Source organism: Cynocephalus volans, chromosome 12, assembly GCF_027409185.1.
Source record: "Cynocephalus volans isolate mCynVol1 chromosome 12, mCynVol1.pri, whole genome shotgun sequence".
In the NCBI taxonomy this organism is placed as follows: domain Eukaryota; kingdom Metazoa; phylum Chordata; class Mammalia; order Dermoptera; family Cynocephalidae; genus Cynocephalus; species Cynocephalus volans.
In genome coordinates, this window is record NC_084471.1 from 736,577 (window position 1) to 763,365 (window position 26,789).

At 63.8% G+C, this 26,789-nt stretch overlaps 1 protein-coding gene across 7 annotated transcripts in view; it reads left to right on the forward strand.

Annotated features, from left to right (window-relative positions):
- The first annotated feature begins 1,271 nt into the window (after window positions 1-1,271).
- Window positions 1,272-26,789, forward strand: part of PLXNB2 (plexin B2) — a 31,061-nt gene continuing 5,543 nt past the window's right edge. For 2 of the 7 annotated variants that reach the window (XM_063074736.1, XM_063074735.1), the window contains exons 1-23: window positions 1,272-1,401; window positions 16,962-18,047; window positions 18,411-18,593; window positions 18,682-18,810; window positions 19,521-19,621; window positions 19,737-19,863; window positions 20,266-20,419; window positions 21,537-21,651; window positions 21,726-21,834; window positions 21,916-22,017; window positions 22,676-22,768; window positions 23,203-23,284; window positions 23,365-23,525; window positions 23,611-23,759; window positions 23,919-24,027; window positions 24,212-24,348; window positions 24,530-24,700; window positions 25,139-25,268; window positions 25,378-25,605; window positions 25,706-25,882; window positions 25,955-26,094; window positions 26,245-26,345; window positions 26,435-26,664. In XM_063074736.1, coding sequence (XP_062930806.1) covers window positions 1,330-1,401; window positions 16,962-18,047; window positions 18,411-18,593; window positions 18,682-18,810; window positions 19,521-19,621; window positions 19,737-19,863; window positions 20,266-20,419; window positions 21,537-21,651; window positions 21,726-21,834; window positions 21,916-22,017; window positions 22,676-22,768; window positions 23,203-23,284; window positions 23,365-23,525; window positions 23,611-23,759; window positions 23,919-24,027; window positions 24,212-24,348; window positions 24,530-24,700; window positions 25,139-25,268; window positions 25,378-25,605; window positions 25,706-25,882; window positions 25,955-26,094; window positions 26,245-26,345; window positions 26,435-26,664 — 4,086 coding nt within the window. In that variant the 5' untranslated portion in view covers window positions 1,272-1,329. Of the gene's footprint in view, window positions 1,402-8,171; window positions 8,250-12,284; window positions 12,338-12,622; window positions 12,671-13,260; window positions 13,333-14,114; window positions 14,157-16,961; window positions 18,048-18,410; window positions 18,594-18,681; window positions 18,811-19,520; window positions 19,622-19,736; window positions 19,864-20,265; window positions 20,420-21,536; window positions 21,652-21,725; window positions 21,835-21,915; window positions 22,018-22,675; window positions 22,769-23,202; window positions 23,285-23,364; window positions 23,526-23,610; window positions 23,760-23,918; window positions 24,028-24,211; window positions 24,349-24,529; window positions 24,701-25,138; window positions 25,269-25,377; window positions 25,606-25,705; window positions 25,883-25,954; window positions 26,095-26,244; window positions 26,346-26,434; window positions 26,665-26,789 lie in introns of those variants that run through there. The other 5 variants (XM_063074738.1, XM_063074739.1, XM_063074737.1 and 2 more) reach the window with 5 other exon arrangements.

The following is a 26,789-nucleotide window of genomic DNA, read 5'->3' on the forward strand; positions in this document are numbered from 1 at the left end:
GGGGGGGAGGTTTTAGAAGACAGGACAATCACAATTGTCAATTGTGATTGTGTGTTAATTGACAATCCTTGAACTTGTCAAGACAAGTGAAGAGATGGTGGGAGGACGGAGAGCGGGAGGAGGGAAAGGAGGAATCATGAAAGGGTGGGGTGGCTGCTGTGGTCACCGGGACCTCTTGAGAGGCCCAGACCACAAACCCCAGGGGCTGGAGAGGGCTGCGAGCGGCCGGTGGGGGCGGGGGCGGGGCTGGGGACAGGAAGGACAGCTCTTCACCCCGAGCTTCCTGCCTTCTATTTAAAGGCTTAGTCTGGGATGGTGGCCTTCCCACATTTTGGGCATTAAAAATGTCCATTTGTGACACAATGATTTCTAACTGACTCTTTCAATAAGTTGGCAGCCCTGCCGACCCTCGTAATGTTGGGATTTTCTGTGCTGGGGGCTGGGACCCCTCAGGGAGCGGTCCCATCGCACCCCCTGCAGACACCGAGGACCCCGTCCCCGAGGCTGCTGCAGATTTCTCCCCAGCGTGCGCTTTCCCACAGCTATGGTCACCCCACAGGTCCCATGGGGCAAAGGGAGTCCAACAGGGCCAAGATTTGGGGGGCCAGGGGAGGACGAAAGAGGGCAGCGGGGTGCCAAGGACGAGTTGCGGGGCCTCCCCAGGTGCCCTCTTTCCCTGGGACGTTGTGGGGCCGCCGCTCCTGGGGAAGGGTCCGGGTCTCCCGCAGACGGCAGGGGTGGGGTGCGGGGCCCCGCCCATCTCAGAGAGGACCCGGGACTCCTGGGGACCCTCGGGCGCGCTCCCTCCCACCCGGGGCGCCCCTGGGGTGGTGCCCAGGCCGAGGGGCACTCCGTGGGCGCCCGTCGTCCCGGGACAGCGGCGGGGCGGACAGGGCGCCGCCTGGGGCGACTGCGGGGCCCAACCGGGGCCGAACCCCGCCCGGCTCCCGCGTCCCCACCGCGTCCCCACCGCGTCCCCCGTCCCGCCCCCGCCGCTCCGGTCCCGGTCCCCGCCCCGCCCCGCCCCCGCCGCTCCGGTCCCCGCCCCGCCCCGCCCCGCCCCCGCCGCTCCGGTCCCGGTCCCCGCCCCGCCCCGCCGCTCCGGTCCCCGCCCCGCCCCCGCCGCTCCGGTCCCGGTCCCCGCCCCGCCCCGCCCCCGCCGCTCCGGTCCCGGTCCCCGCCCCGCCCCGCCCCCGCCGCTCCGGTCCCCGCCCCGCCCCGCCCCGCCGCTCCGGTCCCGGTCCCCGCCCTCCCTTCTCTCCCCGCGGGGGCGGGGCGGCGGCTCCCGCGCGCTCCGTCCCCTCCTCGGCCACACAAAGGCCCGTCTCCATGGCAGCCGCGCGGGCCGCAGCGCAGCGCCGAGCGCGGCCCGGGCGCCATCGAGCCTCGGCGGACGTGCAGGTACCGAGCGCGGGGACGGGGCCCGCGGGGGCGTCGCGCTGGGCGCGGGGGCCCGCGGCCGCTGCGGCTCCGCGAAGGGCGGCGGGGCCTGGGCCCGGTGGCGGGAGGGCCCGGCGGGGCGAGGGCGCGGGGACAGCCGCGTCGCACGGCTCCGGCTCCGGCCCTGCCCTCGCCGCCGTCCCCCGCCTCTTCGGCCGCCGCGATGTGTCCCGCGCAGACGACCCTGTGCGGCGAGGCCTCGGGGACCCGGGGCGAGCGGGACCAGCACCCAGCACCCAGCCCCGGGGCCGGCTTCTCAGCGGGGCCTCCTCCGCGGTTCCTGGGGCGGCTCGTTGGTGTTTGGGTGGACACCCTGGGACCCAGGAAGGCTTAGGACTCGGCGGGGTTGCTCAGCCCTTGGGACTCGCCCCTCACCTGCCTCCTCCTGCGGGAAGCCCTCCTGGATGGGCCCTTCCTTCCCCTCTGTGCTCAGGCTGCTGGACAGATTTGGGGGGTCCTGCCTCCCCTACCTGGGGGTCTCTGAGCTCAGGAGCGCTGGAGCTTCCCACTACATCACTTGAATCCTCTTTCCAGCTCCTTGGAAAAGGAATGAAGGGGTCCATCTGTGCCCACCGTGGCCTGTGACAGAGTCTGGAGTGGGGCAAGGCTGGGCCCCAAAGCCGGTGGAATGTTCTGGGGACAGGAGGGCTCTCTGGACCCTCGCCATACCTGGGGAGCTTCCCCTTAATGTCTAACTTCAGCCCCTGTGCTGCGGGCTTTAAACTGAGCCTCCTCAGGAGCTGCCCCCTCTGCAGAGGGTGGAAAACTGGCTGCCCAGAGGTGGGGGCTCCCAGCCTGACCCCACGCCCAGATGTTATCCTGGCATGGAAGGGAGCCATCTGAGAGTCGGACAGCGGGTGGGAGGCACCCGCCCTCTGCCCAAGGTGCGGGTCCCTGGGAGGGTAGGGTCAACACACAGGGTATTTTTCACGGTCTGTCAGCTTTCAGAGTGTTGCATAGAAATTCCTAGGGAAGACTGAGGGACCAGCAGGTGGGCTCCTACAGGGGTTGAGGGGACCTTCTGAGGGGCCGGGGGAGGCCTCAGATCTGGCCAGGGGTTCCTTGCCCCAGGAGGAGAGGGAAGTGACTGAGAAAAACAAGGGTTTGGAATGCAAGTCCCCCCTCCCCCGCCGGCCGCCTGCCAAGAAGGAATTATTTTGGATTATCCAGCCGTGTCCAGCCACCCGAGGGGGGAGGCTGCAGTCGTGGGAGAGGGATCCACTTTCGGGGCCATGGTTGAGAGCCCCAGGAGGAAGGAGAAGGCAAGTCTGGGCAGATGCACCGCCTCTCGCAGCTGCTCAGACCGGTCAGGGGTGGGGTGGTAGGGGATGCGTCACCTCGGGTTGGAGAACGCCCCAAAGTCAGTCCAGCAGGCCCTGCCAAGCCCAGAGTAGGCCCAGACCCCTCTGGGGAAGACCATGAGGCAGGAGGAGCTCTGGGCTCAGCCAGGGGACCTCACACCCAGGGGACCTTCACCCCCAGGAGCCTCACACCATGGCCTCCAGGGCCTCTGAGGCCACCCTCCCGACTCAGGTTCAGAGACACGCCTTCAGAAAGTTACTCATACCCCAATCTTGCAAGGGGTGATGGGAGTGGAGCAGGCAGGGGTGTGGGTTAGGCTGATTAGGGTGGGGCACTGGGGTCTCCCTGAGGCCACCGTCCTGCCCCTGACTGACTCACTGAGCAGTAGCTGATTGATGGACAGCCCCTCCAAGCCCCTCCAGTGGCCCAGCATTGACCATGCACTCGCTCCACCCCCAACCTGGATGCGGCGCCTGTCAGCCCATCCCACAGATGGAGAGACTGAAGCCAGAGACAAGTCTCTGTGAGGAGCCATCAGGGATGCTGCCAGGTGGACTCCCTGGGACTGTGCCTGTGTGTGCCCGGGGCCGTGTGCCCAGCAGCCTACACAGGGACCACATTGGGGAGGCAGGACCAGCAGCTGGGGCCAAGTGCAGGAAGCCCAGGGGGTTGGCCCTGGCCCAGGCAAGTGGAGCAGAAAGGATTGGATTGGAAGGCGCAGGGGTGGACTGGCAGCCAGGGGAGGGGTCCATATGGCACATGTGCCCCCCGCCCTCCAGGATGTCGGCCATTCTGGGAACATTACCATGTCCTGTCTCCGGCCTCTTACCCACATCCTGGGGGCCGGAGCCGATGATTCCCCTGGCACGCTGGGCGTGGGCAGGGGTGGGGGTGGCGAGAGGCTGTGGCTTCCAGTGCCCTCCTATGCCGTCCCTCCTCTGAGCTAGGCAGGGCCGCGCTGGGATGCTGTGAGCAGGGGTCCTTACTTATGTTACGCCTCAGTCCCTTACTGCAGCCCAGCCTCCCCATTTGGCATCGTGGATGCAGGGAGGCAGCTTTTCTTCTCTGTTGAGAATCTCCTGTGCCCAGAGCCTGCCTTGGACACTGGTCGGGCAGAAGGACAGGAGCTGATTAGAACTCGAACCCAGGCCCGGCCAGCGAGGGCTGCGGCATGCCTCCCCCACCACCTCCACCTTTCTAATGCGAGGCAGATGCAGGCTCCCCGGGGCGGGAGATTAGATAGGGGTGGAGGGCTGGGCCGAGTCCCCCTAGGGTAATGGCTATTTGCGTTTGGGGTGGGGCTTCTGACTGATTGCAGGCTGGGAAGGGCGGGTCAGGGCTGTAATTAACTGGTGGAGAAGCACTGAGGAGCCACTGGGCCTGGGGAGCCCCAGCTTCCCCCTTTTCTCCAGGCCACATGTGGTTCTCCACTTTCTTCCTCTCCTGGGTTTCACATCCCCTGACACCGCCTTCTGCCCTCGCCTGGGGGTGTGAGCACTCATGCCCCCTGCTGCTGACCAGGCAAAGACCCTGCTGTATCCTGGGCTCCTCCTGGCCACCCATGTGACCCTAAGCCAGGCCCCAGCACAGCGGCCCTCCTGGCATTGCCACCTTCTGTCAGGCAGGACATCTAAAGAGATTGGCCGGACCCCACCCTCCTGCCCCCACAGCGACCCCAACCCTAGTGGGTCTTCATTTCTCTGTGGGATTCACTGGACCAAGGCCCTAGATGGAGCCCTGGTGCCTGGGGATGATGGAGTAGGCTGCTCACGGGCACCTGCAGGTCTGCCCCACCCCATGGCAAGGTCTATGTCGCTGGGAGGAGCCCAGGGCTTGTCCTGACCTGGAGCTGAGGGTTCGCCTTCCCATCCTTTGCCATCCTCTCTGGTCCCACCGCAGAGGCTCAGCCCCACCCGGCCACACGCAGAGCCTGGCCCTCCACTGCCTCCCACCAAGGCTGGTGGTTTTCCCTGGGGGCCGAGTTCACACTTGTGCTGCCTGGCGTCCCAGTGCACGAGGCAAGGGAGGGTCTCGCCCTAGACTAGGATCAAGGGCGCCCGGGAGCAGGGCCAGCTCAGTGCCCACACCCTCTCTTCAGCCTCCTAAGGTCTCACGGCTTCTGAAACCAGCAGTTCCCCATTCTGGTGCCGGCTGATTCCCCAGGGGCCTTGGGGAAGGAGGGGAGGCCCTGTGGGTGCAGCGTGTGTTCTTTTTTTTTTTTTTTTTAAAGATGACCGGTAATGGGATCTCAACCCTTGGCTTGGTGTTGTCAGCACCACGCTCAGCCAGTGAGCAAACCGGCCATCCCTACATAGGATCCGAACCCATGGCCTTGGAGTTATCAGCACCGCACTCTACCGAGTGAGCCACGGGCCGGCCCAGCAGCGTGTGTTCTGACTCCAGCTCTGCCATCAGACTGGCAGCCTAGCCCGGGACATATCTTGTCCAGGTGCAAGGACAGGCCCTGGGCAGAGAGACACAATGGCCACTAAAATCTCCACACCCGACGCTGCCCCAGTTGGGCTCTCTCCTTAGCAAGAGCAAGAAAGGAAAAAGGTTTGACACTGGCCTTTCGGGAAGTCACCTGTGTCAACACAGCCCCCGAGGGGCCAGGCAGGGGTGTCTGCCCTTGAGGCTGGGATGGTTCGAGGGGTTGGCCCTGTGCAGGTCTGGGGCTCTCTTCCTAGGTGGCCTTCTACTGTAGTCTGGCTCCCCTGAGCCAGCATGTCACCTGCGTGGGGCCAGACCAGGCCGCCTGTTGATTGGCGATGGGCGTACACCAGGTTCAGGGCATAGCTGGGGGGCACCAGCGGCTGCTTTCCAGTTGGCTTTGGGGGTTTCTCAGAGGAGGGAACTCCCTGCCCCACCCGGCCATAAGCTGGCTGCTGAAGGCTGAGGCAGCCTCCAGGGGTCCACGGAGGCCGCAGCAGGACATGCCTTGGGCAGCATGGGGAACCCTGGTAGGAGAGTGTCCCATGATTGCTCTCTGCCTGCCTGGGACCTCAAGTTCAACCTAGTCAAGTGCTGGGGGTCTGAGGACAGCCGTGACACAGGGGCGTGGATCCGTCTTTGGGGTAGCAAGAAGGCCTGTGGCATGTGTGGTTCAGAGTCCGGGGGGGAGGGCACCACAGCTTGGTGGGATGGTGGGGATTGGGGATAACCCGAGCCTTGCAGGGGTCTAGCTGTGGAGAGGAGAGTTCGAGGACACACAAGGTAGTGGGGGGCTCTGGCTCCCAGCCTCCACCCTCTACCTCACCCCTGCATGGGTGTTTTCAGAGCTGGGGCCTGCTTTGGAAGAGAGTGAAGCCCCGAGACACTGTTGAGCTGAGGCCTGTGCCCTCTGTGGAAAAGACGGCGGCTGCCCCAGGGCAGGGGGAAGAGAGGGGCTCCAGCATGACCACCCACTCCCTCTCAGCCCGAGATGCTCCCGCAGGTGGGCCAGGGGAGCTGAGGGGCTGCCCCCCCCCATCTTGGCATCAGGCTCTGAGGGACCAGAAAAGGGACTGCTCCCAGGACTCTGAAAAGGATGTCAGGATGGGGTGGGAAGGTGGGGAGACCCAGGCAGGCCTGAACCCCCAACCCGGGTTCAGCATCTAGACCTGGAGAGCCTAGTGAGTGAGAACTTGAGTGGAGGAAGGAGCTGGGGTCTCCTTGCTGGATGCATTGCAGGGGCTGTGCACCTTGCTGCTCCCTAAGGCCGCACACACCCAGGCCTCACCTCTCACCCACCACCCTGCCCCCACTCTGAGCTGGGCATTTCCTCATTGGGGAATCCCAGTCCCTTTGTCCTCCTGAAGCCCTGAGTATTTGTCTCCATGGGGCCCTGCCTACTACATCACCCTTGGTCTGGACTCCAGACCCTGCCCAGCTCCCCTAGCAGCACTGTCTGCCTCGCCAGACCCCTGGTTCAGCCTGGACAGGAGACTCACCAAGGCAGCCCCTTCCCAAGAAGGCTCTGCTCCACCTTTGCCACACATGCCAGTGGCCAGGCATGCCTAGCTCTGATGGGCCTCTTGGCCCCCCTGAGCTGACCCAGTGCTGGGACTTGCTGAGATCCCACCTACCTGCAGCCCATCAGCCCAAGTGCCTGGGTCTGGGGTGTCTCCCTCATGCTCTTTGTCCTGGGGACACACTCTGGGTATAGGGGTGAGACCCCTGTTGGCTGGGCTCTCCCATCAGCATCACTGATGTGTGTGCCTGCGCATGTGTGGTCACGTGTGAGTAGTGGCTGGCACACGAGTTTGGCACGGTGCCCCAAGCTAATTGTGGGGTTCTGATGTGATGGGGAGGTGGGGCTGGGGTGACCGCCAGGCGCTGACAGGCTGACGGGGAGATTACAGGCCTTGCTCGCTCCTCACTAGCTCGGGCCCTCACCCATCCGACCCCCATGCCCACCCCCACCTCCTGTGCATGGCAGCCTGGGAAGGGGACTCTGGGCAGGAGCTGGTCCTGGGCCAGCTGCAGCTCCCATGAGCCCGAGGCTGCCCTGGCCAGCAGTGTCCAGCCAGCTGTGGGGAACAAGCCCGGAGGAGGTGAGATGAGTAGGCTCAGCTCGGAGGTGGAGCAGCAGGCAGGGGTGGGCACCCGTGGCCAGGCAGTGAGCATCAGAACCAGCAGCTCTGTGCTCTGGATGTGCCCAGAGGCCCGAGGGGAGGCTGGGGAGCCCTGTGCGGCTGTTTGGGGAGAGGGGGAGCTGGGAGGGCAGCATGGTTGCTAGCAGCATGGGGACCCCAGTCTCAGGCACCCACACAGAGTGTACAGGTGCTGCAGCGGGCACAGAGGGAGGGGCTGGAGCAGACACCCTTGCCCTTTGCCAGGTGAGCTCGTGAGGCCCCCGAGGGCCAGGGCTAGATGCAGAGACTCTGGGCACCGGGTAACCTCAGGCCTCAGACACAGGGGCTGAGATGGCCCTGGATGCACCCAAGGGAGAAAAGCATCACAAGGTGGACAAGTGGGGGGTGGGGGGAAGGTGACAGGGGCCCTGAGGAGCTGTCCCTGGAGCCTCCTAAGGCAGGAGGCCAGGAAAGCTCTGGGGCTTCTCAGGGCACACCCAGGATCCTGGGCTGGTGACCTCATCAGTGCCACCAACCAGGGGTAACTTTTCACGCTGGGAAGGGGTAGCGACACCCTCTAACTTGGAGGGGTCCTTGGCCCTGAGTCCTGCGGTGAACTCTGGGCGCTGACGCCCGGCTCAGGCTAGACGTCAGTCTGTCGCTGGAGCCCGGCCCCGCCCCCCCGCCCCGCCCCTGCTCCTAGGTCAGGTTGTCGGGGAGAGCTCGGCCTTCGCCAGCCCGGGTGAGTCTGACCGCACAGCCCCGACCCCAGGTCCGGGGTCATGCAGGTGGCTGCTGGCGGCAGGGTCACACATGATCGGCTGGCAGCTGGGCTGGGGGGAGACGAGCCCCGGGACCGACTCTGAGACAGGGGCGGAGCCGCCCACTGCGCCCCTTCCCGGAGGACTTAGGTCGGTAGTGGCCTGTCGTGCGCTCCGCCGTGCCCGACACCAGGTGAGCGCTCCAGGAAAACGTCTCCCTGTCCCACGTGACCGCCGCCGTCGCCGTCATTGTTACCCGGGGTCGGGCTCCCGCCGCCCGGCGCGTCCTGGGGTCCCCCGGCCTGGTGAGGGTCATCTCGACGGCGCGAGTGCAAGTGCGCGCCCGGGCGCGGTGCAGCCCTGCCTGCGGAGGGCGGCGGGGGCGCCCCGAGCTTCCCGGAGGAGCTGTCGCCGCGCGTCCTCGCCGGCCCGGGCGGCCCGCTCCATTGTCGCTCCCAGGTAACCGTCCCGCGCTCTCCAGGGAGTCTGGCGGCGGCGCCGGGGGAGGGGGCCTCGCCACCTGAGTCTGTCTGGGCCACAGCCAGAGCCGCTCCCGCTCTTGGGGCAGGTCGGGGGAGAGGCTCGGGGACCCTTCCAGTGGGTGCCCCTCCCCGCCTCCTGGGGCTGAACTGCGACCCGGGCCACCCAGGTGGTCGGGCTGGGCGCGCGGGGGCCTCGCCCTCGCCGGGGTCTCCTGCGGGCTCCCCCGGCCGCCCCTCCCCCCAGGGCGACGTCCCGTCCGCCTGGAGGTCCCCACCCCGGGAGCGCCCTTGCAGGGGGCGGCCGACCCCGACCCCGGCCGCGCGCCTCCCTCGCGCTCGTTTTGGAAGCGGCGGAGGCTGGGATTTGCGGGCGCGGCGGCTTGTTGTGTTTCTTCTGATTTGTTTAACGCTCCCGGCTAATTGCAGATTTGCATATGCGTCGCGAGAGTAGAGGCCCCGCCCCCTGGCTGCCAGCTGCCCGGCGGGGGAGGGGAGGCTCCCGGCTTCCCTGTGGCGCCCTGCCGCCCGGGGCGAGGCCGGCCTCCCAGATGCCCCTTGACCTGTCCTTGGGGTGGCTCGGCCCCCACCTTGTCCGTCAGAGGTTCCCTCCCCCCCGCATTAGGAGACCCCTAGTGTGCCACCCAGTCCTTTGCCCCCTCCCCAAGCCAGGCCCACACAGTGCTAGGACGACCCCTACCCCTGCTGCAGAGGTGGAGGGAATTATGGGGCCTGGCCTGGGCCTGAGCCTTGGCCCAAATTGCCCCTTTCTCATGTCTGTCCTTGCCTGGGTCCCCATCTAGGTCTCTGTCCCTGCCTGGGCGCCTCCTCTGCTCCCTCCAGTCCCAGTCCTGTCTGGTTACCCTCCCTGAGCCTACAACCGCTGGCCTGGCTTAGAGCAGCCCCCAAGCTGGGCCCCTGCTCCCCCTGGGCCCCTCCTTCCCCTGGGCCTGGCTGCTTTGCATCGATTTGATTTTAGCATTAAGAAATTGCTCAATCTGTGTTTGCTTGAAAATACTGACAGGCAAAGAACCCCAGCTCTGCCCCACACCCCAGAGCCTCTCCCAGTGGGGCCGAGACCTGGGGGACAGACAGGGGTTACTCAGAGCCAAGGCTGCCAGCAGGAGCTGGGGAGGGGGAAGCTGACAGCCCCTGGCTCTGGGGCCTAATCTGGAGTCGGAACTCTGTGGTCCTCTAGACACCTCTCCTTTTCCTGCCGTGAGCCGTGGTGGGAAGACCTAGCCTGTGCAAGCGGCCCAGCAGCTACTGGTCAGAAAAAGAGGGAACCTGAGGAGGGAAGCCATAGGGTACTCTGCCAGCAAGGGCTCACAGTGTACCCCACTAGGTCTAGGGTGTCGAGGAGAGGCCCAGAGTCCCCGGGCCATCCTCTGTCCCCCATCAGCATTCTGGTCAGGGGAGGAGACACCTCTGGCACGTTCAAGCCGGGAACTGGCTGGAGGGGCAGGTGCACTTTTAGGTTCCTTTTGCTGCGCATCACTCCTTCCTGGTTCAAGGGGCTCAGACCCACGGGTGCCCACCCTGCCAGAGCCAGCGTTCAGGACTGGCCAGTGAGCTCACTTGGGAGAGCGCGGTGCTGATAACACCAAGATCGCGGGTTCGGATTCCCCGTATCATCCAGCTGCCAAAAACAAACCAGCACATCCAGCCTTTAGGCTTTGCTCGCAGACGGCCTATCAGTGAAGATCACAGACCACAGAGGGTACATGATAGTCCCACAGGGGCTGGGTCAGGGCGGGCATCTCAGGGTTCTGAAGGATGGGTGGGAGTTTTCCATGGGGTCATCGAGAGCAGATGTGCTGACATCGTGGTGCTAGCATCCTCGAGTGCCTTCTCTGAGCAGGCACAGCTGTAAGGATTTCCACACACACCCAGTCACTCAAACCTCAAGGCAGCCCTAGAGGTGGGTGCTATTATTACTCACAGACTACACATGGGGAAACTGAGGCACGGAGTAGCTTTGTAAACAGTCCATGTAACCCAGCTAGAAAGTGACAGAGCTGGGGTTTGGACCCAATAGTCTGGTTCCAGAGTTGGGTGCTGGGGGATCAGCTGCGACCTCAAGGGCCTGTGGCACTCAGGAGAGTGGCCTTCCTCTAGGGCAGTTGAGAGGGACCCTCCTGACAGCAGGAGATGGAGCCTGTGGGGGTGCTGGGGGCAGGATGGACGGGGTGGGGGAAGGAGCAACGGGGACTGCGCTGTCGCAGGAGTCAGCCGTGAGCTAGGAGGGGTCCAGGGTTTACTCTCTAGGAAGCACTGGCTTGGAGAAGCCTTGTGTTGGGAGGAAAAACTCACAGCCTTCCTCCACCCTGAGGGCCAGGGAAGGGGACAGTTAGGGAGCCAGGCCCTGTCTGCCTCAGGACAGCCTGCAGCAGGACCACACGATGACCCCTACCCCCACCCTTGCTCAACTCCCCCCACGGCCAGGGGCCTGGGCCAGTGGAGGGCTGGGAGCTAGGGGTTTGGGGATATGCCATGGGGAGAAGATTGGGGGCTGGAGGAGGCTGAAGGAGCGGGTGCAGGGGCACCCTGAGGCCTGTGTAGCGTTCCTGCGAGGCAACAGGGCTACACGCACCGTGCCACCCGAGTGCAGCCTCAAGGCCAGGTGGGTCCCGGCTTTCTCACGAGGCTGCTTCCTCCTGGTGAGGCCCAGGAGGAAGCTGCCCTGTGGTTTGGCTGCTGCGTTTGCCCAGGGAAAAACCTTTCACTCTTTCACAAAGGCTGTGTTGAGTGTTCGGGGCAAAAGGACACTCCTCTCCCTTCCAAAGCCCTTGCACCCAGAGCCCTGAGCCCCTCGGCCGATTCACTCTTCCCTGCCCAGCCCTGAGCTGATTTCCCACCTTATGGAAGTGCTGTCTGTGAGCTTGAGGTCGGTGCCGCCCTCCCTCCCCGCCTCACCCCTGCTGGTCTCCCGTAGGTCCAGCCCCGAGTCCTGCTGTCCAGTCCAGGGGTGTGGGCAGGTGGGGACACTGTGGGCAAGAGGCTCCTGGTGAGGTGGGGAGGGGGAGGATGGGCCTGGGCCTGGTGGGGTAGGTGCTGGAGGCACTTCGCTGGTGCCCGGCTGACACGGAGGGCAGCCAGGCTGGGAGTGGACGTGGACCTGTAGTGGCCCTTGGGCCGGAGCAAGGTTCAGTGGCTGAAAGTTGGTTGGGGAGGGGGGTCACTGAGAGCCTGGAAAGCAGAGTGGAGCCAGAGGGGATGAGGCAATAACTATCATCAGGTGTGCATCTTTTGATTTAGACGAGCAATGTGTAAATATATTCTTAAACTTTTTTTCGAAAAGTGGCAAGTAAAGTTACTTTGCTGTTCCAGCTCCCTCCTCCCTGCCCCCGAGATTCACCTCTACTTGTAATTTGGATTGGGGGTTTCCTTGACCTTTGTGTGTGCCGTTATACACACCCATGGGGACAGACAGGTTGGAGTCTGTACCATGGCTGTCTCCAGCAGGGCCAGCACAGACCACCCAGCTGCACCTGCCACGTAGCTTTCCACAGTGTCCTCTGGTGGGGCGCTGGGTGGTCGCCAGATTGTCACTAAGACACACCATGCTGAGAAGTACCCTGGGTCTGTGCCTCCTTGTGGGCGAATGTGGATGTTTATCCAGAGTGAAAGGGTACAGTAGCAAGCTTGCCGCGCGCTACAGTGTAACACTCCGGAGGCTTTTCATGAATGGATTCATTTAGTCCTTACAAACCCCTTGGGAGCTCACTATTACCATCTCCGTTTCACAGATGGGGAATGAAGCACAGAGAACTTAAGTAACTTGCCCAAGGTCACACAGCTAGTAAGTAGAATTGCGGAGTCAAGGGTATGCATATTTTTCAGAAAGCAATTTTTATTTTAACTAAGTAACACTTGTACCTAGGTTTAAAAGGCAGACAGTACCAAACAGACTTGCAGTGTAGACCTGGAGGTGTTAGGGGCTCTGCTGGGAGTGGGCTGGAGGAGGCAGAGGCCAGATGGGGCCCAGTGGGCTGTTCCTCCCTGCCCCTCGCCAACACAGAGCAGAGGAGGCACTGGAGGCGGGCCAGGCTCCTGGTGTGACTGCTGTCTCTCCTTTGCCTCCTAGAGAATCTCGATGCTGGCCTGAAGCAGAGACGAAGCCACGGGGGCCTCGGTGAGTGGGGGCTGCACCCCACCTGGAGACAGCAGTGGGTGGCTGAGGCTGTGCAGACAGTGAGGCTGGAGATGACCTGAACCAGAGGTGTCCTTGAGGCTCTGTCCAGCCAGGTTGTGACCACAAATGTCCCTCTGCAACCCTTCCCATGGCCTGGCCCGCACGGCTGGACAGATGGTCTCATGGAGGAATTAGAGCTCAGGGCAGGGGGCAGTGTGCACGTGTCTGCCCAAAACCTGCCCACAGGGGCTGCTGCAAGACCCCCCGGCTCTCTGAGGCTAGGCTTTGCTCAGGTGGGGTGGGCTCTGCAATGAGTCTGGGGCAGCTTTGGGGCACTGGGGCACTGGGTTCTGGAACTTTAGGGAGGAGAATTTGGGCTGGGGAGGGAGGGGGCCGCCTGTCCAGACACTTTCCAGGCCAGTAGCAGGCTGAAGTTTGTGTGGTTTCTTGGAAGTGTATCTCCGAACTTCAGCCAGGAAGAAGGCTGTCTGGTGCCCCTGCGGAAATCCCCACCAGCCTCGTAAGAGGGGGTCCCAGGCCAGCTTCAAAACAGGAAGCTCCCGCTGCTGCCTGCCTGTTCCAGGAACACCGGCAGCAGGAAGCTCATCTCGGCTGTGCCTGGTGCCTCCTGCGTGGCTGGCTTGAGCTTTGCTGCCCGTCAGGTGGGTCGCCCTTTGCTCCTGGGCCTGGCACGGCAGGTCACCTGAAGCCTTGTTTGTCCAGGAAGTAGAGGGGAGTTGCCACCTGTGGAGTGAGATCCTACTGCCACCCTGGAAGGCCTGGGAGCACTGGGATTCGAGCCTCCCTCTGCCCCCACCCTGAGGAGTGCTGGGGAGGCTCTGGCCTGTTCTCCAGGTGGTGGGCCTGGCAGCTGCATGGTATCTGGGCCAGTTTTATTGTCAGCAGCAAGATCTAGTCAGGCTTTCCTTAAACACACACATGGTATATTTATGGAGCACCTAGGTTGTGCCAGCCCTGAGGACTCCTGCGTGGGAGACAATGCTCGGCTCCTGCCACAGGGGGCACAGTCAAGTTGGTGTTAATCAGACGGGGATGGGGGCATTCTCTATGCACTGTGACCCCACAGCCCTTGTGGGTATGGTTCAAGGACACAAGGGGTGAGTGGTGGGGTCCCCCTGCCAGGGACCGAGAAGAGGCCCAAGCACAGCAGGAAGCCTGGGAGCGCAGGCTAGAAGAGGGCCAGAGCTTTTTCTGAGGGGAGGCACCAAAAGGCTCCCCAGTGTGTTGGCTCTGGGTTCAAGTCCTGGACACATGCGGAGGGGGGTGGCACAGAGGAGGCAGCCGCCGTCCATTCCACCCGCCCCGCCCCCGCTCCTCCCCGGCCTCCCCCTCCCTCCTCCCCGCCCTCCCTGGCTCCCTCCCCGGCCCGGAACATTCCATTCATTCCCGGGGCTCGCTGTGGCCGGGGCTGGAGCTGGAATTGGAAGGAGGTGCAGCCAAGCCAGCGAGTGGGGCTGGGACTCGGGTGAGCGGGGCCAGGCAGGGAGGGCAGCCCTGAGCGCTGGGCCAAGGGGCAGGGATGTCGCCCGCCCCTGCCCGCGCTGCTGCTGGGTGGACTTGGGGGCGGGGAGGCCAGGCCGTGGGACCTGGGATGAGCCAGGCGGAGGAGGCAGGCCTCTTCCTGGGGGAGGGCCCAGCTGGAGTGACTGGACCAGGGGGTGCCCGAGCACGGTCAGGGCCTCCAGCTGCGTCCTCCTTTCCTCTACCCTGGACAGACAGGCCACTGAGCCAGAGGGGAGGACCCTGAGTTGGAGGAAAGCCCTGCCCCGGGTACTGAGGGGCTTGTTAAATCTTCCTGTCTCTGACTAAACCCCCCATCTTCTCCCCAGCCTGATCACTCCCATTGTGGTGAGGCCAGGGGTTTCCCTAGACCACTGTCTCCTCTCCCCTGGCACTGCCCAGCCTCCTGTCCCTGCTGTCCGTTCTGGCTGCTCCAGCTAGCCTGTGGGTGGTCACCTCTCCAGTGGCTGCTGGGCTCGTGGGCATGTGGGGTCCCCAGGGACTGGCAAGACCACCATCCACGGCCCATGCAGGGAGTCCAGCCAAGCTGGTTGCCTCTCCAGTGGTGGTCCTGGGGTGGAGGGAGCTTTGTCGGTTCATTGCTTGCGGTCTGAGGAAGCTCGTGGAGAGGGAGAACACAGGGAAGCAGGATGGAAGTGGAAAACAGCCATAACCTGGTCGGGGACTTCCAAGGGGCCCGGACAAAGAAGGATGAACAGGCTCGAAAGAGTTGCAGGGTCCAAGAGAGAAGGCCACCCCTTTCCAGTTAACAGATTTACCCAAAGCCAAGGTCCCAAAGAAACATCTCCCTTGGCTGTAGATCAGACACCTTTCAGCTCTCCTGGAGGAGATGGGGGCAGTCGGGGAGTATCAGAGAGGTGAAGACATGCAGTGGTCAGAGGCTGTGTTGCTCCCACCTTAGGTCAGATCCCAGCCCCACCCACACCAGCTGTGTGGCCTTGGGCAAGTTACTTCCCGTCTCTGAGCCTCAGTTTCTTCATCCGAGAAATGGGCCTGTTGTGGGCTCAAAGGACAAAGTCCGTGGGAAGCACCAGGTCAGAGTCTGGCCCGTGGCACATCTCAAGGAGGTGCTTGCTGTCACCAGGCACACGCCAGAGTAACCACCACTGGGATGTGGTAATGTGGAAGAGTTACTTGTTTCTCATGTTTGCTTGTGGCTTATTTTTTCTACACTTGAAAGTTTTAAATGGGTAATGAGAAAAATAGTTGCTTTTCCAGGGAAGGAGAGCATATGCAGGGAGGTGATGTTCAAGGGGGTCTTGAAGGGGGTAGCAGCCCCTCTGGAGGCCCAAGGAGTTTGGGAGGCTGTGGCCTTGGTCCCTCCTTATCCTCTGTCATCGGGATCTGTCCCTATGTGGGCAGGTGCCATGGGCAAGGCTGCCCTAGACATCTGGGAGCCCCTGTCATGTCAGGCACAAGTGCACTCAGGGAAGATCACAGTGGGTCCAGGAGCGGGGGACATTTGTGAGCAGCAGCAGAGTGCAGCCTTCAGGGGAGGCTGGTGAGGGAACTGACCAGGAGAGAGCAAGGTCTCCAGAGTGAGAGGGGTACAGGGCCACCCCAAGGTCAGGGAGGCCTGGAGGCAGAATGACCCTGCCTGCCACTTGCTCCCAAGTTTCCCTGAGATGCTGGTGCCCCTGAATTGGGGAGGGAGCGGGGGAGGGTGAATTGTGTGTGCTTCAGGTCCACTGTGGGACCTTGGGTCTTCCTCTAATTGGGAGACCTTTAGCCCAGCCTTGGCTGTAGCAGCTCACCCCACTGACCCACCCTCATCCCTGCAGACACAGGCCCCGACCCCCAGGTTGTACACGTACGTGCTCAGTTAGACACACACACACACAGGCAAGGCCGTACCAGCCCCACCGCAAACATGGAGATGTGGTGGATTTGGAGCTGCTCATGGCTCCCCAGAACCCCCTCCCAGGGTCCTGCCTCCCATTTCCACATCTGAGGCTCTGCCCTGAGGGGGGCACAGGCAGACAGGGGTGGGGATGGGTGGACTATTGCTGACCCCTCTGCTGGTCCACCCAGGGGAAAGGGGCCTGGAGGGGAGTCAGGGAGTTCTAGGGAGGGCTGACCGGTTAGCTCAGTTGCTTAAAGAGCACAGCCTTGTAACACTAAGGCCACAGGTTCAGATCCCTGTACCAGGCTGTGGTCAGAGTGGCTCTGGGGACAGATACAAGTGGCGCATGCATTTGCTGATCCACACACACTGGGCCTGGCTTGCCCACAGGCGCAGGTCTGCTTTCCCTGTATTTCACTTCAGGCTGCACCTGAGGGTCAGGTGTAGGACAGCTGTGTGATCCTCCTGATCACACACCCAGGGTCTCCCTGTCAGCCGGGCCCTGTGTGCTGGGGCCAGTTCCCCTCGACCACCTGGATCTTTTTGGGGTCACAAGGCAGTGGTGGGGGTCCACATGTGTGAGTACCTGGGGGACTTCCTGGAGGTGTTGCTATGCTGCTGCAGGTACTTTGAGAACTTGCAGTGGTAGGCCAGGGCGTCATCCTCCCAGGGAGATCCTCTAGCGGGCAGTGGTCACAGGTCAGACTCCAGGGTGTACTTCTTGAGAAGGGCTGGGAAATTGTTTAAGACCTCCAGAGGGGAGCACGTGTGTGTGGGGACAGGGCAGGGGCTGGGTGCTGGGTTCCCCAGCTTGTCGGGTGGCCATGGCCCTCTGCGGCCTGTGTTCTAGTCATTCAGGGCAGGGTTGGTGGGCTGGGGCTCCCCTGACCCTTCTTCTTCCCACAGGGTACCGGGGCGATGGCGCTGCATCTCTGGGCCCTGGCCCTCCTGGGCCTGGCGAGCATGGGCGTGGGCCTGCGTCCCCACAAGCTGGACTTCTTCCACAGTGAGACGGAGCTGAACCACCTGGTTGTGGATGAGGCCTCGGGTGTGGTGTACGTGGGGGCGGTGAATGTGCTCTATCAGCTGAGCGCCGACCTGCAGCTGGAGCAGCAGGTGGCCACGGGCCCGGCCCTGGACAACAAGAAGTGCACGCCGCCCATCGAGCCGAGCCAGTGCCATGAGGCCGTGCTGACCAACAACGTCAACCAGCTGCTGCTGCTCGACCCCCCGAGGAAGCGCCTGGTCGAGTGCGGCAGCCTCTTCAAGGGCATCTGCGCCCTGCGTGCCCTCAGCAACATCTCCATGCGCCTCTTCTATGAGGACAGCAGTGGCGAGAAATCCTTCGTGGCCAGCAATGACGAGAGCGTGGCCACGGTGGGGCTGGTGAGCGCCACGAGCCCTGGCGGCGAGCGTGTGCTGTTCGTGGGCAAAGGCAACGGGCCACACGACAACGGCATCATCGTGAGCACCCGCCTGCTGGACCGGGCCGAGGGCAAGGAGGCCTTCGAGGCCTACACAGACCACGCCACCTACAGGGCTGGCTACCTGTCCACCAACACGCAGCAGTTCGTGGCTGCCTTTGAGGATGGCCTCTATGTCTTCTTTGTCTTCAACCAGCAGGACAAGCACCCGGCCCGGAACCGCACGCTGCTGGCGCGCATGTGCAAGCACGACCCCTACTACTACTCCTACCTGGAGATGGACCTGCAGTGCCGGGACCCCAGTGACGCCCAGGCCCCCACCTTTGGCACCTGCCTGGCAGCCTCCGTGGCCACGCCAGGTGCTGGCAGGGTGCTCTATGCCGTCTTCAGCAGGGACGGCCGGAGCGGCGGGGGGCCTGGGGCGGGCCTCTGCCTGTTCCCACTGGATGAGGTCCATGCCAAGATGGAAGACACCCGCAACACGTGCTACACGGGCACCCGGGAGCCAGGCCACGACGTCTTCTACAAGCCCTTCCACGGCGAGATCCAGTGTGGCGGCCAAGCGCCGGTACGTGCCTCTGCCGTGTTCTCACACAGGCGTGGACCACGTGCGTCTGTACGGGGCCTTGCGTGTCTCCACCCACTTGGGAGGGCGCACGTGTGCAGCGAGGCTGGGGTTCAGGTCAGCACTTGCACACGTGAGTGCTGCCACTCCCAGTGTGTGGTTCCCTCCAGTGCCAGGCCTGTGCTGGGTGTCGGGCATGCCCATCAGTGACCATGGTGGGCAGGGTTCCCGCTGACCGTCCTTATTCCTGGGGACGTGTATGGGGGCCGTGTGCTGGAAGATGGGGCCCAGCCCCAACTTGGATCCTGGTGGGAAGGGGCCTCCAGGGTGTGGAGTTCTGCCCACCATTGACACCGTGTCCTCCAGGGTGCCAGTGAGAACTTCCTGTGTGGCTCGGAGCACCTGCCCTACCCTCTGGGCAGCCGTGACGGGCTCACAGCCACGGCTGTGCTGCAGCGTGGAGGCCTGAATTTCACAGCTGTGACGGTGACTGCCGAGAATGGCCACATTGTTGCTTTCCTGGGCACCTCCGACGGCCGCATCCTCAAGGTGAGGCCTGGGCTGGGGCAGGGAGGTCCCGGCAGGGCTGCATGTGCGCGAGGCCCCTGCCCTCATGTGCCTTCCCTCGTGCCCGTAGGTGTACCTGGGCCCGGACGGCACCTCTGCAGAGTATGGCTCTGTCCCTGTGGAGATCAACAAGAGGATCAAACGGGACCTGGCGCTGTCTGGAGACCTGGCCAGCCTGTATGCCATGACCCAGGACAAGGTAAGCCAGGCACAGGCATCCCCGGCCAAGGGCACCCAGGCCATCGTGACAGGCCCAGAGGGGCGCCGAGGAGGATGGGGGCTGTGTACCTTAGGCCTGGGACTGAGTCTTCTCTTGGGCTGGACAAGGGGCAGTGGGGTGGCTCCCGGGCAGTGTCTCCATCCCGTGTCTCCGTAGCGCCGTCTCTGTCTCTGCAACTCTGTCTCTGTCTGTCCTGTGTCTCGACTGCGTCTCTCTCTGGTCCTGCCTCCACCCCATCCTGATGGAAGGGACCTGGGTCAGTGTCTGAGTGGGTGTCCCCTGAGGGTGGACGGGAAGGCAAGGGCCCTGTGTGCCTCTGTGAGCTTGGTCAGTGGGGAACATGGGCCCGGCCCCCAAGCTTGTGGGGGGTTGGTGCAGGAGCCCCTCAGCCCTGCCCTAGGAGCACCTAGGATGTCAAAGCACAGGGTAGAGGGCCTGGGCTGGCCAAGGAGAGGTGCCACAACCAGGACCCCCAGGGTTCCCTTGCACCCTGCCCCATCTGGCCCACAGGCCATGGCCACGTGGAGCCTGGTCTGCAGCCACTGCCTAGAACTAAATCCTGAGGTGGTGTCTGAGGTTTTCAAGACCCGGAGATGAAGGTGGGGTGGAGCTGGTGGTCCCAGGAGAGTCTGGGGTCTGAGGGAGGTCCAAGTGGCTGCTGACCGTGGTCCTACTCGTGGCGCCCCCAGGTGTTCCGGTTCCCGGTGCAGGAGTGTCTGAGCTACACAACCTGTGCACAGTGCCGTGACTCCCAGGACCCGTACTGTGGCTGGTGCGTCGTCGAGGGACGGTGAGCATCTGCGGGGGGATCCCGGCGGGGCATGGCCTGGGTTTGGGGGGATATAGCCCTGTTCTGGGGAGAACAAGACCCCTCCCTGGGGCTAAGGCTGCCCCGACCCCCGCAGATGCACCAGGTGGTCTGAGTGCCCATGGGCCGAGAACACCAGCAACTGGTTGTGGAGCCGGAACAAATCCTGCGTGGCCATCACGGATGCCCAGCCACAGAACATGAGCCGCAGGGCCCAGGGGGAGGTGAGTGGCAGGAGTGGGCAGTGGGCAGTGGCAGGGCCAGCTGGGGGCTCCCCCAGTGTGGCTGTTGGCCGGGAGCCTTTGGGACGGTCAGGGGGTCACTGCCACGTTCCCCACCCAGCCTGAGTCTGCTGCCAGCCTGAGCGACCTGGGAGCTCACCCTTTGTGAGGGCCCCTTGACCCCTGTGAACTGGGCAGGGGTGGCGCTCCTGTGTGTTTAAGGCAGACCCAGGCCCATTTGCTAGGGTCACCCCATAGGGGCTCATTTTGGATGAAACGGAGTTGGGTTCTAGAGGCTTCCCTGGGCTTCAGCCTGTACACGCACAGGGGGAGGCTGGGCAGTGGCTGGCATGACACTGTGCTGTGGGCTGGGCAGGAGGTGAGAGCCCTGTGGCCCTCCCTCAGGTGCAGCTGACCGTCAGCCCCCTCCCCGCCCTGAGTGAGGGGGACAAGCTGCTGTGCCTCTTTGGCGAATCTCCGGCGCACAAGGCCCGCATGAAGGGGGACGCCGTCGTCTGCGACTCCCCGAGCAGCATCCCCGGCACGCCGCTGGGCCAGGGTGAGCCCCAGCCTACAGCCCTGGGCGGGCACTGCCCCTCTCCCTGCACACAGAGCCGCACACACACACACTCCCTCGTGCACCAGCCCGCAGGGGAGCCATCCCTGGGGTGCAGGCCAGAAAGAGGGTGGGCTCCTCGGCCACTCTGGGGGGCTCATCCCAAAGCATTGGGCATGGGGCATTCCAGAAGGTGTGGGTGCAAATAGCACCTGCCTGTGGAGAAAGCAGGGCAGAGTCCCGTGAGCAGCCGGTCCCAGGCACCCTGAGCCGCCCGAGGTCAGCACCCGTCCCCAGGCTGATAGTGTGTCTCCTCTGAGTCCCTCAGTCTTGTTCCTTGGTCTCTTTACCGAGCAGCACCTGGGGGCCAGGCCCCAGGCACCATTGTTTGTGCAGACACCCCTCATCCCTCCCTGCCCTGTCCAGCCTGAGAGGTGAGGCCAACCCAGAAGCCAGGGGCAGGCCCCAAGTGTGGGCGAGGGCAGGTTCCCTGACCCCTGAGTGCTGGGGACAGTGGGGCCACACAGTGACGTGGGCAGAGACCTGGTGGGTCCTCCAGCCCAGACTCCAAGGAGCCACCACCCTTAGTGCCTGCAGGATCACAGAGAGGGTGCAAAAGCAACCAGAGCCCTGGGGAGAAAGGTGAGCCCAGCCCTGGGGGCTGACACCTGAGGCAGGATCTGATAGCAGGTAGCAGGCCCAGCCGAGCCCAAGAGTGTTGGTGAAGGCAGCCTTTGCCAGGGCCCCACCTGCAGACCCAGATCACAGCGGCTACCCGGTAGGCTCAGTTGATTAGAGCACAGCCTTGTGACACCAAGGTCAAGGGTTCAGATCCCCTTACTGGCCAGCCACCAAAAAAAAAAACAAAAAAAAATTTAGGGGCGGCGTTGGTGGTATAGTGGCGAACACAGCCGCCTTCCAGACCCAGGTCTCCGCGTTAGGCCCTAAGACCCCACCCAGGATGGCCTTGCTCTCAGATTCTGAGGGGCGAGGAGTTGGCATGGGGGAGGCCCATCTCCTGGCCCTTTCTGTCCCCTGCCCTGCCCCTGGACCTGCAGCGCCAGCCTTGCCCTCCATTCTGTGGCTGCTACCCGACACAGTCCCCATCTGCCATCCGCAGACCACGTGGCTGTGACCATCCAGCTCCTCTTTGAACACAACAGCGTCTTCCTCACCTCCCACCAGTACCCCTTCTACGACTGCCGGAAGGCCATGAGCCTGGTGGAGAACCTGCCGTGAGTCTTGTGCCACCTCCTGCACCCCCCACCCCTGCCTTGGACCCACCGTCCCTCACGACCCTCTCTCCCAGGTGTATCTCCTGCACGAGCAACCGCTGGACCTGCCAGTGGGACCCGCGCTACCACGAGTGTCGGGAGGCCTCGCCCAATCCTGAGGAGGGCATCATCCGTGCCCACATGGTGAGGGGCCATGGGGGCCGTTTGGGGCCTGACTACTTGATCACGGCCAGGCAGCACCTGAGCAGCTTTTTTCTCTCCCAGGAGGACAGCTGCCCCCAGTTCCTGAACCCCAGCCCACTGGTTATCCCAATGAACCATGAGACAGATGTGACCTTCCAGGGCGAGAACCTGGACACAGTGAAGGTGGGGGAGGGGCTTATGGCACTGGCCTGGGGACAGGGCTAGGTGGCTGGTGGGGTGTCAGTGGGGCCTGTTCAGGGTCCTCCTCCCTGAGCTTGGAGTACCTGGTCCCCCACTCAGGGTCCAGCACAGGAGGGAGAGTGCTGAGGATTTATTGGGGGACAGAGATGGGGAGGGAGGCCAGAGGGAGGTCTGGGAGGACGTGGGGGCCTTCAGACAGGGTCCGGGCACAGAGGCAGAGAGGAGACAGGCGAATTTAGGTTGTCAGGGAGTTGGGTGAGGGCCCAGGCCAGAGGGGTTGAGGGGCTGGGAAGCCAAGTGCCACTCCCTGAGGAGGGGTGGGGACACCAGGAGGGCCAGGTGATGCCCTCAGTTGTGGACTGTGTGGAGAAGGTGCCCCTGGGACACCCACGCAGGGATGTGCAGTGGCTTCTGCAGACACGTGTGTATTTGGGGCTTAGGAGTGACCAAGTGGTCAGTTGGGTCAGGCGTGCCTAAGAGGGCCCTGGGGGGGTATGTGGGGCAGGGGAAGGGCACCAGCACCGAGAGCATTGACAGGTGGTGGCTATGAGGGGCTCAGGAAGGGGCCAGGATGCCGAGCCCTGGAGGGCCTCGGGGGAAGGCTAGCCAGTGCCAAGTATCCTGACTGGACTGTCCACAGGGCTCCTCCCTGCACGTGGGCAGTGACCTGCTCAAGTTCAACGTGACGGTGAACGTCCGGGAGCCCGGGACCTTCTTCTTTCGGACACCAAAGGTATGGCTCGAGGGTGGGCAGGGCAGGCTGCTGCACCCGAGGGCCCCTGGGAGGGACGTTGCCTCCAGGAGCGTGAGGGGACGGGCAGAAAGGAGGCCCCTGGGGCCAGAGCCTAGCCCAGCCAGGAACTGGCCACTCCTTGCCCTACTGAAGAAGCTGGGTGGCCCCAGAGTGCCTCCCTGCCCTCTGTCTCCCTGGGACCAGAGTACCGAGAGTCCGCGTCATCGTCTGCGAATGGTCCTTGTGTCTCAGCGTGGTGCAGTGTGTCACTCCAAGGCTCCAGCTTCCAGCTACCTGGAGACCTGTCCTGCTGCCCTCAGCTGTGAGGGGACCATGTGGCCGTTGTGGGTGCATGTGGTCACCTCAGGATTCCCCCACCCCACTCCTGTCTGTGTGGGGGCAGGGAGTACAGCATGTCCCTGTGTGTCCCCCAGCTGTCCTATGATGCCAATGAGACGCTGCCCCTGCTCCTGTATGTCAAGTCCTATGGCAAGAATATTGACAGCAAGCTCCAAGGTGGGCAGGCCGAGGGGACTGGGAACTGGGTGCGGGTAGGCGGCGGGGGCAGCCATTGACCTCTGCGTTCTCCTCCTCAGTGACCCTCTACAACTGCTCCTTTGGCCGCAGCGACTGCAGCCTGTGCCTGGCCGCTGACCCCACCTACAGGTGCGTGTGGTGCCAAGGGCAGAACAGGTGTGTGTACGAGGCGCTGTGCAGCAACACCACCTCCGAATGCCCACCGCCTGTCATCACCAAGGTGAGCCCCGCCACAGCCTGGCCCATGCTCACCCGCAACCCCAGCCTGTCCAAGCTGCCGGGTCACTGGGCTCTGCTGATTTCAGATCCAGCCTGAGACGGGCCCCCTGGGCGGAGGCATCCACATCACCATCTTTGGGTCAAATTTGGGCGTCAGAGCAGATGATGTCAAGAGGATCACTGTGGCTGGCCAGAACTGTGCCTTTGAGCCGGAACAGTACTCTGTGTCCACCCAGTAAGTGCACGGCCCTCAGCTTGGGGTTCCAGGGCCTGGTGACTGGGCAGATGGAGAGGCTGAAGGGGATGGAAAGACACAGTCCGGGAGTACGTGGGTGTGCAAGAGTCAGGGGTTAGGGCCTGGGAGGATCTGGGTGACCTGCCTGTTGCCCTCCAGGATTGTGTGTAAGATCGAGGCCGCAGAGGCACCCTTCACTGGGGGTGTCGAGGTGGATGTCAACGAGAAGCTTGGTCATTCGCCCCCCAGTGTCCAGTTCACCTACCAAGTAAGCACCTGGCCCTCGGGTGGGTCTGGCCTCTACCGCTGACCCCTGGGTGGTCGGGGGGCTGCTGAACTCCAGGGAGGTGGGTTCTGCCCTGCCACCTTCTGGAGACAGTTATTGTCCACTGTGGGCCCCACATGGCCCCCATGGCTTCTGCCCTAACCTTGGTGCGCCTGTCCTCCTACAGCAGCCCCAGCCCCTCAGTGTAGAGCCTAAGCAGGGACCACAGGCAGGCGGCACCACACTGACCATCAATGGCACCCACCTGGACACGGGCTCCCAGGAAGACGTGCGGGTGACCCTCAACAGCGTCCCTTGTAAAGTGTGGGTGTCACCCACATGTGGCTGGGTCTGGTTGGCCTTGGCCCTGGGGACAGGGTGGGGGTACTCTCACTGTGACCCTGTCTGCCCTGGAAGGGGCAGTGGAACCAACCTGACCCACTGGCCTGGGGCTGGGCTGGTCCCATAATGGGGCTGATGCTGACTGACACCCTCCCACCACCAGGACAAAGTTTGGGGCCCAGCTCCAGTGCATCACGGGCCCCCAGGCGGCTCTGGGTGAGGTGTCCCTAGATATCTTCTACGGGGGCTCCCGTGTGTCCAGCCCTGGCGTTGCCTTCACCTACCGTGAGAACCCAGTGCTGCGGGCCTTTGAGCCACTGCGAAGCTTCGTCAGGTGTGGCCCCTCCCCTCACCGGCCCGTGCCACCCACAGTTCCCCACAGTCACGCCAGGCACTCCCCACATCACAGCGCCCTCTGCTGACTGGGCTGAAAGGAATGTGGCGGGGCTGGACAGCCCAGATAGGCTTCCTCCTAGAAACCCAGACGGGCAGGCTGTGGGGCAAGGTGCTCACCAGGCCCGTCTTCCTGCCTTGTCCTGCTTGTGACACGGGCATGCGCTCTGAGCCCAGCCCACACCCCACCATCACCGTGTATTCACCCAGACCTGCACATGCACCCAAAATCCCAGCATGGCCAGAGCCACAGATGGGTGGGGGCTGGTAGGAGCAGATCCTGGAGGGTGTCCAGCCTGGAGCTGGCTGCACGTGTCCCTTGCCTAGCCAAGCCCATTCAAGGTGCTACCCCCCCACGACTTTCCCCGTCCTCCCCCAGCGGCGGCCGGAGCATCAACATCACCGGTCAGGGCTTCAGCCTGATCCAGAAGTTTGCCATGGTGGTCATCGCCGAGCCTCTGCAGTCCTGGCGGCGGCGGCAAGAGTCAGAACCCCTGCAGCCCATGAGGGTCAGTCCTGGTGTAGGCTGGGGGCTCAGCTCCAGTTCCGGCCAGTGGGGACATGCCTGAGAAGGGTGGGGTCCACACTAAGGGCCTCATGGCTGGACTCATCCCGCAGGTTGAGGGTACCGACTACGTGTTCTACAATGACACCAAGGTTGTCTTCTTGTCCCCGGCGGTGCCCGAGGAGCCAGAGGCCTACAACCTCACGGCGCTGATACAGATGGATGGGCACTCTGCCCTGCTCAGGACCGAAGCTGGTGCCTTCGAGTATGTGCCTGACCCCACCTTCGAGAACTTCACAGGTGGCGTCAAGAAGCAGGTCAACAAGCTCATCCACGCGCGGGTGAGGACAGCTGAGGCTCTGCCACGGGGTCTGGGCTGTGCTGGCCCGTGCGTCCCCAGCTCCCTTCTGGTCCCCCTGACCTCGCTCCACCCCTGCTCAGGGCACCAACCTGAACAAGGCGATGACGCTGCACGAGGCAGAGGCCTTTGTGGGCGCCGAGCGCTGCGTCATGAAGACACTGACGGAGACCGACCTGTACTGCGAGCCCCCGGAAGTGCAGCCGCCGCCCAAGCGGCGGCAGAAGCGGGACACGGCTCACAACCTGCCTGAGTTCATTGTGCGTGCGGGGCGCGGCAGTGGGGCGGAGGAGGGGGGTCCCTGCCGCCGGCTGAGCCGCTCCCCCACGCAGGTCAAGTTCGGCTCCCGCGAGTGGGTGCTGGGCCGCGTGGAGTACGACACGCGTGTGAGCGACGTGCCTCTCAGCCTCATCCTGCCGCTGGTCATCGTGCCCATGGTGGCCGTCATTGCAGTGTCCGTCTACTGCTACTGGTGAGCCCCGCGCCCGTCGGCTGGCCACGCCCCCTCCCCGCCCGTCCCACGTGCCACTCACTCCCCGGCCACGCCCTCGCCCGCCCCACGTCCCCGGCCACGCCCCCCAGCCGACCTCAGAGCCCCCCTCCTCACCGCGGGCTCCCCCAGGAGGAAGAGCCAGCAGGCCGAGCGCGAGTACGAGAAGATCAAGTCCCAGCTGGAGGGCCTGGAGGAGAGCGTGCGCGACCGCTGCAAGAAGGAGTTCACAGGTGGGCGCCGCCCCGCGGGCGCGGCAGGGGCAGGGCTGCCTGGGGCGCCCGGCCGTGGAGCCGCCTCACCCCGGCCGGCCTCCCCCCAGACCTGATGATCGAAATGGAAGACCAGACCAACGACGTGCACGAGGCGGGCATCCCGGTGCTGGACTACAAGACCTACACCGACCGCGTCTTCTTCCTGCCCTCCAAGGACGGCGACAAGGACGTGATGATCACAGGCAAGCTGGACATCCCCGAGTCACGACGGCCCGTCATGGAGCAGGCCCTGTACCAGTTCTCCAACCTGCTCAACAGCAAGTCGTTCCTCATCAATGTGAGCGGGGGCGGGGCCTGACAGCAGGTGGGCGGGGCCTGACAACGGTGTGGGAGGGGGCTGGGAGGGCGAGGCAGGGCCTGACAGCGGCGTGGGCGGGGCGGGCTGAGCTCTGACCTCCCGTC